The sequence below is a fragment of the Myxocyprinus asiaticus genome, chromosome 42 (genome assembly GCF_019703515.2).
Source record: "Myxocyprinus asiaticus isolate MX2 ecotype Aquarium Trade chromosome 42, UBuf_Myxa_2, whole genome shotgun sequence".
In the NCBI taxonomy this organism is placed as follows: Eukaryota; Metazoa; Chordata; class Actinopteri; order Cypriniformes; family Catostomidae; genus Myxocyprinus; species Myxocyprinus asiaticus.
Window position 1 is genome coordinate 3,330,514 of NC_059385.1, and position 17,799 is coordinate 3,348,312.

The 17,799-nt window shown below is 38.0% G+C and overlaps 1 protein-coding gene across 1 annotated transcript in view; it reads left to right on the plus strand.

Moving 5' to 3' along the window:
* LOC127432555 (tetratricopeptide repeat protein 28-like) overlaps window positions 1-17,799 on the plus strand; it is a 369,621-nt gene that overhangs the window by 220,122 nt on the left and 131,700 nt on the right. The window contains exon 3 of the mRNA XM_051683773.1: window positions 12,378-12,525. Within this exon, the coding sequence (XP_051539733.1) occupies window positions 12,378-12,525 (148 nt within the window). The remainder of the gene's footprint in view (window positions 1-12,377; window positions 12,526-17,799) is intronic.

Sequence of the window (17,799 nt, forward strand, 5' to 3'; positions counted from 1 at the left end):
CGGACATGTTTTTAACTGCTTATATATTGTGACTGAGAGTAAATGAGGTACTTAGGCTCAAATACTTTGGTAGTATTTCGCACTCAGACAGAGAACTCATAAGCTTGGCACCAAGTAGTGCTTGCCCATACAAAACTCTCTGTCAAAATGCTAGGGAGTTCTGGGTGATTGCGCTGGTTGTTAAGGTGTTCTTAGTGGCTGTTAGAAAGTTGCTACAGTATGTGATTTGCCAGGTGATTTGGGTAGTTTTTAGCAAGCTGCTATGTGGTTGCTAGGACGTTCTAATTGGATTTTAAATGCGGTTGCTGTGGTTTTCTGAGTGGGTGTTGGAATGTTATGTGATTTCCAGCGTGTTTTGCGTGGATTTTAGCACATTGCTGTATGGTGTGTATGTTCTGAGTGGTTGGTAACATCTTTGCTATATGATTTCCACTGTATTTTTTGGTTGGTCTTTTGCACATTGAATGTGACTACTAGGATGTTCTGAGTGGTTGCTTGGGTGTTTTGGGTAGTTTTTATCATATTAGCCTTCTATGTGCTTGCTAAGGTTTTTCTGAATGGTGGTTAACGTATAACGATGGGTTTTCAGGGTGTTTTGGTGGGTTTTAACACATTGCTACTGTATGTGATGGCTAAGACATTAAATGGTTGCTAGGTTGTTCTGGCTGGTTTTAAGCATGTTGCTATGTGGTTGCTAAGGTCTTCCGAGTGGTTGTTGTTAGCGTGTTGCTACGTGATTTCCAGGGCGTTTGGGTGGTTTTTAGCATGTTGTTACTGTATGTGGTTGCTTGGTCGTTCTGATTGGTTGCTAGGGTGCTCTTAAGTGGTTGTTTAAGTGTTCTGGATGAGTTACTAAGGGGTTCTGTGTGGTTGTTAGCACATTGTTTTGTGATTTTCCATGGTGTTTTGATGGGTTTTTTTTTTGCACATTGCTATGTGGTTGCTACAATTGGTTTCTAGGGCATTCTGGGTGGTTTTTAGTGTGTTACTATGCGGTTGCTAAGGTGTTCTGAGTGCTTGTTATTGCTTTGCTATGTGATTTTTAGGGTGTTTTTGGTGTTTTTAGCACATTGCTATTGTATGTGGTTGCTCTGAGTGGTTGCTAGGACATTCTGGGTGGTTTTAGAGGGCTGCTATGTGGTTGCTTAGGTCTTCTGAACAGTTGTTAGGGTGTTATGTAATTTCCAGGATGTTTTGGGTGTTTTTAGCATGTGCTTTTAGCACGCTGCTACAGTATGTGGTTGCTAGGATGTTCTGAGCTAGGGCGACCTGGATGGTTTTTAGTATGTTATTATGCAGTTGCAAAGGTGTTCTGAGTGCTTGTTATTGCTTTGGGTTTTTTTTTTTAAGCACATTGCTATGTGGTTTTAGCCTGTTGGCCAATTGTAGTGACTGTTAAAATGTATGCTAATCTTGCGAGTAACTCTATGAGATGTTGTTAATGAATTGGTGGCCATTGTCAAAATTACAAAATATAATTAAGGTTAATGAATTGGATGAGTGGTGAGATGCTGTAATGTAAATCAGATCTGCACCATGATTGGTTGGATGAAATGTTTACGACTTCACAGAAATGCCTGCAGGGTTTTTCCATTTAAAGGATGTGTGCGGCATCTTGATGTTGGAGCTCACACTGAAGATAAAAGTGAATGAATCTCAACCGATCTGTTTCGCTGTGTCTCCCAGTTCTGCTGGTGTAGTGCTCCTCAGCCTCTAAAGTCTTTGTAATTCCCCCATTTATGTTTAATACGCAGTTAATTTTTAACTAGATCTGCTGATGCATTGCTTTACAGGCAAACGAGGAAAGGCAAAGCATCCCAGAAAGATTTCCGCGAATAAGGGTGAAAACTTGAAATGAGACTTCGCTTCTGTAATGAGGCCTAATTCATAAGGATCATAAAAGGAATGTTCCAGACTCAATACAAGTTACAGTAAAGCACTTACAATGAAGTTCACGGGACATGACACTTATTAAAATACACAGCAACAAAAGCACAGCAACAAAACTTACAAAGCATACTCGTTTGTTACCTTGTGTGTGTGAAAGTTATATCCAATCTTTCATTTTCAGTGTTATGACCACGTGAAGCCATTAAACCCAGTAACTTTCACACAATCTGCACAAAAATAATAGAAAGTGATTATTTTAACTCTACAGGAATTACAATAACACATAACCAGGAGTTCATTACGCTTCAAATAGGATGAGTTAAACAACTTTATAGGTCAAATAACCATTTATTGCATTATAATTAGAATAAGCATACAAGCTTCATATTTCTGATTTGTTTCCTTTGGTCCCATAGACTTCTATTGTAAGTGTGTTTCTGTTACTGCAGTGTTTGCCTCAAATGCCGTCAATAGAGCTTAACTTGTACTGGAGGAGGGCATGGCAGGGCCATGATGGTGCACGGCCGGCGATGAATCAGCTGATCAGTGGGAGAGCGAGATAAAGTGGAGCTGGATGTGCCAGTTCGAGAGAGAGAGAGTCACACGCGGCCGCGCTGCATGTGTGTCTGTGTTCGTTTATGTTTTATGTTGTTTTAAGTTAATTTATATCATTAAAGTTTATGTTGACTGTTCAGCTGGTTCCCGCCTCCTACTTGCCCAACTTTACCTGTAACTGAAAGTTATAGGATTTTCCATTTCCGATTCTGAGCGCGTCTCGTCACACTTTAATAGTGTTTAGTCTCCCATTCAACTGATGAAAACATGCTGCGTGATCATGAGGAAGGATAACATCAAGATGAAGATTGGAATGCAGGCACCAAACAAGCGGACCGAGACCGCCTGAATAGTGGGTCTCGGTCCACTTCCAAACGAACTCTGGTGCGGTTCGATTGATATATGAACGCAACATGAACCAAAGACGTCTAAACGGACCAAAAACAGGAAGTAATTTACCTAATACTGACCTCAAGCATACCTGGTTCTTCTCATAGGAGCTATGTTGCCCATTACAGTTCGGTACATGTGTCGGAACCGCCATCAGCCGTCCTTGCAGCATATCTTCGTTTGTGTGTGCAGCGGAGAAATTCCTGGCGCTGTTTTGACTCCTTTACACATTTTATTAGCTCTTCCTTTGTTCTCCGCTGGTAAAAATACCACCATATACACATATATAAATCTAACGAGCGCATTTCGCCCAGCAGCCAGCATTATTTTGGATGTTCGGCAAGTTCCGTCACAAAATATACGTCATAAAAGCTGTCCAGTCAGGTTGTGAATTTGTTTTGTATCGTTAGGTTCGGTGTTAAAAATGCCAGTGTGAATGCTAAGCAAACCAGGACTAAATGTATCATTTTCTTTTTTGGTCCGGACCAAGAGGACCAAGAGAACCGAACTACAAGTGTGAACAAACCCTTAGAAGGTAGAACAGTAGAACTGTGTTTTTTGGTCCGATGAGTCCACAAATAGTTTTTGAAAAACAGCCGTCGTGTTCTCTCGGCCAGAGAGGAAAAGGACCATCCAAGCTGTTATCAGCGTCAGTTCCAAAAGCCAGTGTCTGTATGGGCCAGGGGTGTGTCAGTGCCCATGGCAAATCTGTGAGAGCACCATTAATGTAGACAGATATGTACACATTTTGGAGCAGCATATACTGACATCCAGCACTGTCTTTTCCAGGGATATCCTGGAATTTTCACAAGGACAACTTCAAACCACATACTGGCCGAATAAGCAGAGAGTGCGGGTGCTAGATTGGCCTGCCTGCAGTCCTGACCATGTCCAATTGAGAATGTGTGGTGCATTATGAAGTGCACAATACGGCAACGAAGACCATATACAATTGTGCAGCTGAAGACCTGCATAATGGATGAATGGGGGAACATTTTCAACTCCACTTGAAGGGCACATGTGCTGAAACTTTCCGCACTAGTTTCCCAGTTGGAATTCCTACTTGAAGTGGTGTTCTATTGCACTTTTCTTAGTAGGAAGTTGGAAAATCTGACATTCCGAGCTGAATGGAAATGCAGCATAAAATATGGTGAGGATGTGATGGTCAGCAGCCATATCACCCTGTAGCTCAAGACTGGTTGCCCACTGAAGCTAAGCAGGGTTGAGCCTGGTCAGTATCTGGATGGGAGACCTCTTGGGGAAAACTAGGTTTGCTGCTGGAAGTGATATAAGCGATGCCAGCAGGGGGTGCTCACCCTGCAGTTTGTGTGGGTCCTAATGCCCCAGTATAGTGATGGGGACACTATACTGTAAAAAGGCACCATCCTTCGGATGAGACATTAAACTGAGGTCCTGATTCTCTGTGGTCATTAAAAATCCCAGGGCACTTCTTGTAAGAATTCCCCCCCATTGGCCCTTATCCATCATGGCCTCCTAATAATCCCCATCCCTGAATTGGCTACATCACTCTACTTGCCTCTCCACCAATAGATTGTGTGTGGTTAGCGTTCTGGTGCACTATGGCTGCCATCTCATCATCCAGGTGGATGCTGCACACTGGTGGTGGTTGAGGAGAGTCCCCTGTTCACTGTGTAAAGTGCTTTGAGTGTAGTGTCAGAAAAGTGCTATATAAATGTAATGTTTGTTCATTCATACTTGTTGCAAAAAACTAAATAATTGCTGGCAACTGTTAGTTAATTTACACTCAAATATTAAGGTAGCTATGATACTTCTTGCCAGCCAATGCAATGCATGTCAACAGTGAGGAAATCAAAACTAGTCAGCAGCCAGCTAGCGAGCTAGTCTAACTATCATTCACTAGCTATCGTTAGCCAGAACGCAAGCTAGCGAGCTAAAATGGAACATCATTCAGATTTGCCTTCAGTTAACATGAAGGAATAAAAGAGCACTGACAAGGGGAAAATAGCATTAGCACTAGCACTGGACATTAGAGCTAGCTAGTCAGCCTTGCTAGCTAATCGGTTGTTGGTGTTAGCAACTGCTAGCTAGTCAAGTGTGTAAAGCATTACACCTTGCTAGAAAGCAAGAAAAGTACCCACTGTTTTACACGTGATTTATTTAATAGAGTAATAGCAGGCTGCAGTGTAACCTGGACAGAAATAAGTATAGAAATGGCTGCTATTTGGCATTTTGCACTATATAAGTTTGTAATCATTTACCTGTTTATATATAATTGTCTTTAATTTCTTTGCAATCAGCCTAATAGTGATACTTCATTGAATGGCCAATGTTACATGTGTTTTATTTTGATACATTTTTTTCCACACAGGTATGTTATTATGATACATTTAAACTGAGGTATTTTTGTATTTTTATTTTAAATACATTTTCATGTATTTGTGCCCATCACTGGTTATAGTGAAATATGTAGTTAAATGCTGCTATTTTCAACTCAGTTTTGCAAATTGCTAGTTTATTAGTTATATTTGGTGTCAATTTTCTGCTCAAGTGTATTGTCAGTGTATTTAAGATCCACATTTCACATTGCTTTGATTTTAAAAACAAACTATCATCTTTTATCATCATTATATTTTGATTTATGATAATTTAAAAGATATTGCCCCCTTAAATAGCTTTATTGTAGTTAACAACTTTTTCAAAAGGCTTGCTTGTGTGTAGTTAAACTACATTTCATTTTTTTTTTTTTTTTTGGCATGATCATATTAGACTCTTTAATAGCTTCAATGTAGTTAGCTAGTTTTTGTAAGTAGCTAGTATAGCTACTTTTTGTTTGTAGCTAATTTAGCTGATAACTTTTTCAAAAGGCTATCTTTATTATAGTTTAACTACTTTTTTTTGTTTTTGACATTCTTACCAGCTTTTTTTGTGGTAAATGATATTAGACTCTTAAATAGCTGTAATGTAGTTAGCTAGTTTAGCTAAGTACTTGACTGTAGTTAACAGTTCTTTCCAGCTTTCGCGGTTAAGGATGGATTTACAGTTTTTACAGCGTTTGCAACTGCAAAGTGGAACTAAAAATAAGCCAGGAATGTTGGGAAACAAGCTAGAAATTTTAGCATGTATTGAAGAAACTTCCCACCAGATGTCAAAGGCTTCATACTGTGATGCATCAGTTGCTACACAAACACACTTTGATGTATTAATGCATTCAGCTGCATTCCTTTTTGTACCACTTCCCCACTCAATCCAGACATTGTTGGGGTAGTTGCCATCTGGTCTTGATTAATATAACTAACAATCAATATCTGAAGCATCTGCTAATCCGCCGACGCTCCTCTCACTTTTAATGTCCACAAACCCTCAGTGTCCATGAAAGATTTGCGCCCAGTAACTCTGTAACCCAGTAACACCCAGTAATTTTCGCCTCATAGTTACTGGATGATGAACCAATCATTCAATTGCGAGTTCTAAGACTTCAGCTCTTCCCAGAGTCCCAAAATGAGAAGTTCTGGCACAGTTTGCATAAAGGCGTGCGCTCATCTGTCATCTGCTGCTTTGTGGCTGATGCTACACATAGGTGTGATTACAATAGTAGGTTTCTTAAGCGCGTTTGGGCCCATCATTGTGTGGCATGAAAAAGTTGTGACAGGCCTTGAATGTGGAATGTGCAGCATTGATTGTGATCTTGAAGTGTGACCTTTTTTGGTGCATCCCTTCACAGTTTGATGCGGATCGCCGATCGATGGCACCCAGCAGTGGAGCACAGATGCGCGCGCTCATGTGATTGCACTGCAAATGTTTTTGCCACCAGCTGAGATATATTTGGATAAGAATGTCACATTTTATTGTCTATTAGGCTAACTGGTATACTTCACTATGTAGAGAAAAGTAAGTTTTGAGGATTTTCAATGGAGAAAATACTCAGTGTTGGGAAGTTAGCCTAACTAACTAAAAGTAGAGATGATATTAACTTACATTTTTCTGTAGCGTGACAGTAGCTCAGCTGCTTTCAAAATAGTGTAGATCTGACTGCTCAACAAGTAGCAGAATAGAGCAGCAAAATACAAGTTGCATTTTTTGTAACAATATTGTATTGCGTGCAAAGCTCTACATTTAAGCAAGTCAAGACACAAATTAAAAGCACTTTCCTAAACTGTCCTTTTTCATATAGTTCTGGAATAACTCAAGTTAATTAGATCAGTTGTTTAAAATGAACTGAAACAAATATATGATTCACTGATTCATTTCCCTTATCGAGTTACTTATCGAGTCCCTGCACATAGCCTATTTTTTGTTAGTTGTAGTGTAAATGTATCTGTAAATTAATTGTTAATAAAATAATCAGATTATTTAACATCTACCGTAATGTTTACATACTTAACAACAATTTTTTTGATTTTCATTAGATTATTTGTCTTAATAACTGTAATACAATGGTTTGAAAAAAGCATAAAATAAAGACAGTACAACAAATATTACAAGGATAAGTACTGTGCATTTTGATTAAATATATATATATCACCAAGAAAAATTCCTTGTATGTGGAAGCATACTTGGCAATAAAGCTCTTTCTGATTCTGATATATTTAACTATATATATATATATATATGTGTGTGTGTGTGTGTGTGTGTGTGTGTGTGTGAGAGAGAGAGTGTGTTTGTATGTGTGTATATATATATATATATATATATTGCATTACAGTAATGATAATATTGGTAGAGAAATTGTTATATATTATTATTAAACTGTATTAAATAATTTTTTTTTTTTGCAGTACAATAGTGAGAATTTTGGGAGAAAATGTACTTTACCGTTATATATTAATCATATTACCTCCTTAAATAGCTTCAATATAGTTACCTACTTGTGTTAGTAGCTTGTGTAGTGAACTACTTTTTAAAAGGTAAACTTGACTGTTGTTTGGCTACCTTTGCTTTGTTTTCAAGTTTTTTTATTAGTGGTAGTGTACATTTCTGTGATAATAATTATCGATTAATAAAATAAATTTTACAATCGAATTGTATTACATCAGATATTTAAATGAACGTTACCCACTTAAATAGCGTCAATGTGTTTGGTTACTTTTTGTTAGTCGCCTGTGTAGCTAATTACTTTTTAAAAGGGTAGCTTGACTGTAGTTTAATGACTTCAAATTCTGGGTAGCATGTAGCTTGGGATGTAACTAAAAATATATGCGCAGATTTGATCACTGCTTGTCATTACAATCACAAACGACTGGTCATTATCATCACAAAGTGTCGTTACTGGACAAGTAAGTCATTAAATATCTGTACAAATGAGACATAATGAAGTTTTTCTGCCTCATAATTGCTTGCTTCGCTGCCCTTTGTTCTTTTGTGAGGTGATTATTGGCTTAGCAGGTGAGTTTGGCTCAGTAATTAGTCCTAAACAGCCTTGTTTGCTCCATCTCTATCATCACACTTTTTATCACTTTCCCATCTGCAGTTTCAGCCAGGAGCCCAGCAGGTGAGGCAGCGGAGGGGGAGAGTGTTGCTAGGCAGCCAGTGACTCCATCAGGGGGCGACGTATATACCTGTCTGTATGAATGAGTGTCTGTTAAGGGCTTTTATGTCCAACTGTTTTTATGAGTTGGGGGTGTTAAGAAGTGTAAAGCTCATTAAAACATGTCCAGGTCTTGATTCTACCAAAAATGCAAAGAAAAAGAAAATATTTTATTTTCTGTAAATAAAATAAAGCCTATTTTATGTCTATTAAGAATGCATTTTGGCATTTTTTCCCACAACAATTAAGCACATTTCCCCCAGATTATCTGTATTCTCAATAATAAATCTCAGTAGATGTTCATCAGTGTAATACAGAATTGTTTTTACTGTATTATGGTAAAAAAATAAATAAAGAAATACAAATATTGATTGCCACAAAAATAAATTCTTACTTGCCCCTCCTTTTCTTTAAAAGAAGCACAAATCTGGGTTCCAGTGAGGCATTTACAATGAAAGTGAATAGGGGCCAATCTGTAAAGGTTAAAAAAAACAATATGCATGTTAACACAATTTTAGTGTGAAGTTATAGCCAATTGTACAACTTCGTTGCCATGATGATGTAATGTCAACAAACGCTAAAATCCTAAAACGACTGTAAAAATTGTATATTATAAAAAATGTTATAGTTCAAATAATACATGAGTTTTAATAGAAGAATTAAAGTAAGTGCTTTTATAAAATTATAAGCTCCACATTTCTGCCTTTAAACCCTCCAAAAATTGGCCCCATTGACTTCCATTGTTAGTGTCTCGTTGTAAGCTCGATTTTTGCTTTTTTTTTTTTAGAAAAAATATTTTTTTTGTGGTAATCAACATTATGCCACAAATGTTGTTGATTGAGCTTAACTTGTATTGAACCCGGAATATTCCTTTAATCATTGTATTAATTATGTTAACGCAATGATTTGAAAAAATTAAATAAAAGCAGTACAAGTATTATATATTTAACAATATAAAATGATATGTTGCATTACAGTAATGATGATTTGCCAAGAATTTTATAATATACCTGTATGATTATTTAATGCATTAAAGTATTTAAAATATTAGGCAAAAATGTGCTTAAATGTTATTTATTCAGTTTAATAATATATATATATATATATATAAATATATTGAATTACAGTAATGAGAATTTTGGGAGAAATTACGCTTGAGTGTTATAAATAAAATGTAACAATCCAAAATATCTTAATGGGACAAAAATACTTTCTTTTTATTTTCTTCATGCTAAATCTAAAATCGTACTTTTTTATTTTGATTTGGGGGTGAAATATACAACATTAAAACCACCTGCCTAATATTGTGTAGATCCCCCTCGTGCCGCCAAAACCAGCCTGTCTGGCACCAACAATCCTGCCATAGTCCAGATCACATTTTTTCTCCATTCTGATGGTTGATGTGAACATTAACTGAAGCTCCTGACCCGTATCTGCATGATTTTATGTACCGTACTGCTGCCACATGATTGGCTGATTAGATAAGCACACGGATGATTGTTGGTGGCAGATGGGCTGGTTTGAGTATTTCTGGGATTTTCACACACAACAGTCTCTAGAATTTACTCCGAATGGTGCCAAAAACAAAAAACATCCAGTGAGCAGCAGTTCTGTGGATGGAAACACCTGGTTGATGAGAGAGGTCAACAGAGAATGGCCAGACTGGTTCAAACTGACAAAGTCTACAGTAACTCAGATAACCGCTCTGTACAATTGTGGTGAGAAGAATATCATCTCAGAATGCTGTTCTGAGATACGGGTTGGCGCTGGTTTGCCGGCACGAGGGGGACCCACACAATAATAGGCAGGTGGTTTTAATGTTGTGGCTGATCGGTGTAAGTTTCCTGAGATTCACCTGTAAACACTCACTTCTCACTGCACACATCTACAGGTCAATAGAACATATCCACATTTTGACACAATCGTCTGGCAGCAGGTCTCTCACTGTGTTAAAAAGATCCTGGTAATGGTCAGCATTTGTTGTTGATGTTGTCGGAGCTCATACAGCGTTACTGCGAGGAAATCATTTTCATTCAGCATGCATTCACGCCACCAAATGCACTGCTCAAGTTTTTAATTGTAGTGTTCAGAAAAGGTGTGAATCACAGCAGGCAATCTGAGCAGGATTGAATCATTTCCTGGTCTGTTGCTCATTTCGCTCTTGGGAAAAAGAAACATCTCTTGCATTATGAATGCGCAGAAACTTTAAGCACAAATTTTCCACCCTTTACAACATTTCAGGGTTATGTATGTTTGTGTCAGGTTAATTCATTTTTGAGTTGACCATTTTTCTCTTTGTTCGTGATGGGAAATTCTATACATAACTGATCTGTGGAGGGATATAGTATAATTTTAGTGAAATAACTGCGGCGGTGTGCATCAACGGTGGAAATTAGTGTGCCAATAAACCAATTAGGGCTTTCGCAAACGGTGGAGAGACAATGCAAAGCCAAGCCCGTTATTCAATCAACTTAATTCTAATGTAAAACTGACGGAGAGCAAGTGTGTGTGTGTGTGTGTGTGTGTGTGCAGTTTGCTTACAATGAATAATCACATCTTAGCTTTTGTTCACTCTCGCTAAAAGAAAAAACACATTTGCTTAAAAATTGCATTATAGAAATGGGATTGAATTGCAGTCATCTGAAACAAACTTCCCCCAATCCATTTGCCTTCGGGCAGATATTGATGTCTGGTTTCTGCGAGCGGAACCATGTATATGAATGTGCATTTGTACATACATCTGCCGAATGAGTCCAATCACAGCGCAGTCGGCCATACACAAAGAGGCAATTAATACTGAACTGAGTGCCGTGACCTGTTAGGTCCTATAATAACACGGTTAGACCAAAGGTTAATGTGTTGAATTCAATCTGCATTCCCATTCGTTTCAATGAAGCTGTCCGAAAAATAGAGGAAGTCTGTAATCAAAGGATGCTCCCGGTACAAAGTGAAATTAATTATAGGGGCCTTCATAAATTCAATGTCATGTCTTAATCTTACTCTCTGCCCTCCCTCCCCTGTTATCAGCACTCTGTTGGAAGTGGGCCGCACCTCCGCGCAGATCTAATAAAGGCCTGCGAGATGATAATTGTGAATGAGTTTTGTATGTCAGTGGAGATCTAGTGCTGTACCGGCCTCTTCTGTGTGTGTGTGTGTTTGGGTAACATTTAGACTGTTAGTCAAGCAATACTGATATAAGTGATATATGTGAGTGAAAATGATGTGTTTATCAGTCTAACTCTCTCACAGTGAATATAGAGAGGACATTATGTGTTCTGTGAGTGAACTTGTGTGATATTTGCGTCAGTGACAAATAAGGTTGTCTGAGGTGATAAAAACCTTTTTTAGTTGAAAAGTCATGTGTCAAGTTCGTAGAAATGTAATCTTTGTGTCCATGTTGGTTTCATGTTAAAAACACGTATAGCCTTTAATATGAAAAAAAATAAAAATAAATAAAATAAAATAGATTTAATCACTTTTAAAATGCCAAGTGGTGTGACCATCAAGTAAAAGGAATTCAAATACTCTTCTTGCACCTTGAATACACTTGAGTGTACTCAACTTTTTTAGTAATAAAATAACATGCATTTTTATTTATTTTTTTAATATCATGAATTTTTGTGTCAAGAAGTTTACACCAAATAACCTGAATAAAATGTGCCTTTTCAAAAAAAATTGCATTTATGTATTTTTGAATATTTTAATGGATCTGGAAAAAAATAAAAATACTAATTGCCTCACGCCATTGTCCCATTTAACACAATAGGACACCAGCTGAGCAGTTGCTTTGGTCTGGTGTACATCACATAACAAAAATACCAGCAGCCTCTTTGAAAACATATTGATATATGACTGATATGATAAGCTACTGCTGGCTTCGCTTCAGGACCCTGATTTTATGCTTGATATGAAGTGGTGATTCAACACAGCATCAGTCATAACCCAGATTTAATGCTGTTTTATTCACATTTCTTTACTTTTTTTTTCAGGAGGATAATAAAAGTAACATGCTTTCTTTCTGGTCCTCTCTCTGCAGGCATACTTCCGACAGGGTGTTGCCCTTCAGTATCTGGGGCGTCATGCGGATGCGCTGGCAGCCTTTGCCTCTGGACTGGCACAAGACCCCAAGAGTCTGCAGCTGCTGGTGGGCATGGTGGAGGCCGCCATGAAGTCACCACTGCGAGGTACACGGCTTTTGTGTGACTATTTGTGTCTGTGTACTGGTTTGGTAATATTGTGAGAGCAAAATTATTCAAAATGCCCACACAAATGTAGGAAGCCCGTCTTGTGAGGACTTGTGATAAATGGGCACAGTAAGTTCTAATATATAGACCAGAAGCATTACGAGCTGACTTTGACGTAAGAAGTTATTTAAGTTAATAATGAGTAAACGGATAGAAATGTTTGTTGCTTCGTTGATTCTAATAATAGTGATGTAGTTTTGTTGTGCTGCAACGTGACTTTGTGTCCAGTGTGGACAGTGTTTGTGTGTAATATAAATAATTGGCTTCATTTAGGAACTTGAGAAGTGCACGGGAGGTCCTTACAAGTATATGTTTACAGTTTGTGTGGGTGTTTGCAGTTTCTCTGATCATATGTTCATGTTGACATTCGTATGCTCAAAGCCATGAAAGTTGAGGCTGAATTGAGGGAGTTTTCAGTCTTTTCGGCCAATGCCAACATAAGACATTTTAAAATATCAGACCATGCTGAAAAATAGCAGCACAGAAATTCGTTGCTAACAGTAAATGTCGCCACACAAACATCTAAGCTTGCCTGAGAAACTAAGATATACTGTTGCAGCTACAGAATGATATGTGTGTGTTTATACGTGCTGCATGTGTTTATGTGCACGTGTGTTGCTCCGATAGCTGTTAGTGAAGTGGTTTTGGGACGCTCAGATGTATATTGTAGTATTGGAGTAAACAGATTTTATTTAAATGTACAGTGGGCCAAAAAGTATTTAAACCACATTTAAAAAAAATTCCATTGCATTAGATACAAAGCTTCAAAACAACCTGAAAAATGTCACAATACATTTTGTCTTCATTTAGAACACTATATCTATTGTTTTATGATTTGAAACCAATCAACAAACTTCTTTTTGCCATGCAAACACCCATTTCCCCAAACGAGGGCCATTTATCTCCTAATTATGTCCCTTATTTTCCCTTGTTGTCCCCTCGCACCAGACAGCATAGTGAGCCACGGAGAGAGTAGATTATGTTGAACAGTCTCTCTAAATCAGCTCCGGACAGAGAGGTGATCGTTCGGAGCTCCTGGGCACACTGATAACAAGAGACCCTCTTTCTCCCTCTTTCTCACCATTCGTTATCCCTTTATCGGTTTTGTAGTGCCCTTGTGTGAGGATTTGCCTGTGGGATTACCAAACTTTAATTGAATTGTTCTCCTCTCTGCTTCACATCATCAGAGGTGCCATTTAAAAGCCCTTCCACTAAGACGAGAGGTGAGAAAGCGGAGAAAGCTGAGCGGATTATGTTCGACTGTTTGCGGAGGATAACAAACGATAGTTTTGCGGCTCTTAGTTTTGCATTTGAAAGTTGCAGACGTCGCAAATCACACCTCGGCTAATCTCAGCCTCAGACAGAGCGCTCACTGTCTGTTCGCAGACTGTTACCAATCTGATCGGTTAGCTTTTGCACAATATAGCGAATCAGGGTGCGCACCTTTATATCAATCTGCCGGTAAACGTAAATTTGTAAAAGTTCCTTGGCCTCTACAAGGAACATTTCTGAGGAAGAACTAGTTACTGGATTCGATAAAGTTTGCTAAATTCGTAGCATCAAATCTATGAAGGATTTGTCGAGTTTTGTTTGAGACACTTAGTAGCAAGTAAACAAGAAATCTTTTAAGCAGAATGGTTCTCGAGTAAAAGGAGTTGTTAGGCACGATGCGCACAATATTTCCCAATCGGGTTGTGTTTAAAGAACATTTTCAGTAATTTATCAATTTTTTTTTAATAAACAATGACAGGTAATTCCAAATGTGAACATGCACTCTCAGCCAAATGACCATGAGAATAAGACACCTTTCAATATAAAAATAACGCAAAAGTAACACAGGCTACCTCCCATACAGAGTAATGATGTGACATCATTACTTTCTTTATCAGGAACACAATAATGTAACATTAGTTTTTAAAGTAACATTAGCTCTGCAAATTATTAAATGTACATTAACTGGTTCACCAGACTCCTGATTGATACAAATTGTCATTTTTAATTTCTTAACCTCCTGAGATGCGAGCATGACTGCAGTGTGCATTTTCCATTTCTTTTTTTGATTTGTAGCTAATACCACCTAATAAACATGCAAAAAAAAAAAAAAAAAAAAAAAAATATATATATATATTATTTATAAAAAAAAATTTTGTAGTTAATTTGACAGGGACAATGGACAGCCCCAGAATTAGCTACAGAGCTAAATTTCATCTGTAGTCCCTGGGCAGAAAAAATAAATTACAAATAGCATAAAACGCCTTAATTTAGTCCCACCTTCAGCTCCTGCCAGGTGGCCTTTCAGGTCCGCCATTATTAAACTTGATCTGTGAACCTCTGTGGAACTATGCGAATTGGGAAAAGCACAAATAAAAATGATTTGAATTGATTTGACTTATATGTTACAATGTTTTTTTGTTTTCTACTTTTGTCTCAATCTCAATGTTCTCTCTATGCACTGTCAAGCAAACCAGTGATAGCCAGTGCTGAAGCATTTTACCAATCAGAAATTAGCATAAATAATTCTAATTCAAAGTAATAGCCAAACACTGCCAACCATGTTAAAATAAAATTATACATTATACATTCTGAATCTATGTACTGATTATCATTGTCCCATGTCTGCCAACCACGTTGAGTGATGCAAACATCATCTGCAGCCTGAAACTGAACTTTTGGTCGGATTTTAGGAGTGAATGCTCCCTTGCTTCCTATTTAGTGAATGACTTAACCTCCAGTGTGGTGTCTGTCTGCACTGGTCTCAGAACAGTTCGAAATGCACCTTATTTTCATCATAACTCCATATAAAGCCTCTGAAAGCAACAGTTTTTTTTCTCAGTGTGATAATGCACAGTAAACATAGGATTTCTTTTATTCCCAATGTGCTTTTTAAGTCCTCGTGGTGGCGTAGTGATTCGCCTCAGTCCAGGTGGCAGAGGACGAATCCCAGATGCCTCCGCGTCTGAGACCGTCAACCCGCGCATCTTATCACGTGGCTTGTTGAGTGCGTTGCCACAGAGACATAGCGCGTGTGGAGGCTTCACGCCATCCACCATGGCAACCACCCTCAGCTCACTACGCACCCCACCGAGAACAAACCACATTATAGCGACCACGAGAAGTTTACCCCATGTGACTCTACCCTCCCTAGCAACCGGGCCAATTTGGTCACTCAGCACGCCCTGAGATTTGAACTAGCAAACTAGCGAACTCCAGGGGTGGTAGCCAGCGTATTTTACCACTGTGCAACCCAGGCCCCCTAAACATAGGATTTCTAATGAAAAACTAGCGCTAATGTCCACTAGGTTAAAATTCAGGGTCCCGCAAGTTTAAAATTATAAAAAAATTGGCTTTATCAATGCAATATCAAATATAGCCAAGGCTGTAAATGTTATTTAGGTGACGTAACGTTAAGATAAATTAACGATTAACTATAGGAAGTTTACCGCTTGCACGTTTGTCTTAAGCAACCGGTTGACAGAGGCTTCTGCTGGTTCTTAAAGAAGTAAATTTATGCATTTGGCTGCAATTTCTTAGCACGGTGGCCAAAACTCATAATGTATAATTTTCCAAAAAGTGTGCAGGGGCGAATAAAAAAATCGACCATGTTGTACATCACATTGCGTCAGAGTAACGGATTAAGATTTGGTTTGTGATATAGCATGGTCTCAAGTGCTTTATTCATCATATGGTTACTACATGATAAAAATATTAAGGGCACACAGTGTTATTTTATTGACCAAAGTCATGAAGTGTCATCCTTCCATTAAAAGATATAGGGCCCGAGTGCTAGCGCTAAGCGCAGCGCTATGCCATAACCCATAAGCACAATGTCAATGGGCATGGCCTTGAAGTTTTGGTATTTTCGTGCAAGCATGTGCTAAGTCTAGGCGCAAGTGGGTTTTGCAATTTAAGTGCAAGTGCGCAAGTGCAATTTAATTCTGAGGTTCTTCTCTGCTTATTCCACCATCTGCATCCTATTATATAGTCCATTCCTTGCACCAGCGATAAAAACAAAGACAGCACACTCATAAGTCGGCAGTGTAAATTAATTAGAAGAATAAATAATATGGGCACGCTACTTTTATATGCTTAGAAAGTGTTATTCTCATCAGGATTTGGATCTACGCTCCATTAAATTATAGGGAATGTTTGTATTATTAATCATTTTCATCTACTGACACACAAATCATAGCTAGTATTAATAGTGATTGTATCGGCAATACATTTGTATAAATTCAAATTACACTTCAAACGAAACGAAAATATAATCAAAAATAACGAAATGGTAAAAAAATAAATAAATAAATAAATATATATATATATATATATATATATATATATATATATATATATATATATATATATATACAGGTGCATCTCAATAAATTAGAATGTCGTGGAAAAGTTCATTTTTTTCAGTAATTCAACTCAAATTGTGAAACTCGTGTATTAAATAAATTCAGTGCACACAGACTGAAGTAGTTTAAGTCTTTGGTTCTTTTAATTGTGATGATTTTGGCTCACATTTAACAAAAACCCACCAATTCACTATCTCAACAAATTAGAATACATCATAAGACCAATAAAAAAAAAACATTTTAAGTGAATTGTTGGCCTTCTGGAAAGTATGTTCATTTACTGTATATGTACTCAATACTTGGTAGGGGCTCCTTTTGCTTTAATTACTGCCTCAATTCGGTGTGGCATGGAGGTGATCAGTTTGTGGCACTGCTGAGGTGGTATGGAAGCCCAGGTTTCTTTGACAGTGGCCTTCAGCTCATCTGCATTTTTTGGTCTCTTGTTTCTCATTTTCCTCTTGACAATACCCCATAGATTCTCTATGGGGTTCAGGTCTGGTGAGTTTGCTGGCCAGTCAAGCACACCAACACCATGGTCATTTAACCAACTTTTGGTGCTTTTGGCAGTGTGGGCAAGTGCCAAATCCTGCTGGATAATGAAATCAGCATCTTTAAAAATCTGGTTAGCAGAAGGAAGCATGAAGTGCTCCAAAATTTCTTGGTAAACGGGTGCAGTGACTTTGGTTTTCAAAAAACACAATGGACCAACACCAGCAGATGACATTGCACCCCAAATCATCACAGACTGTGGGAACTTAACACTGGACTTCAAGCAACTTGGGCTATGAGCTTCTCCACCCTTCCTCCAGACTCTAGGACCTTGGTTTCCAAATGAAATACAAAACTTGCTCTCATCTGA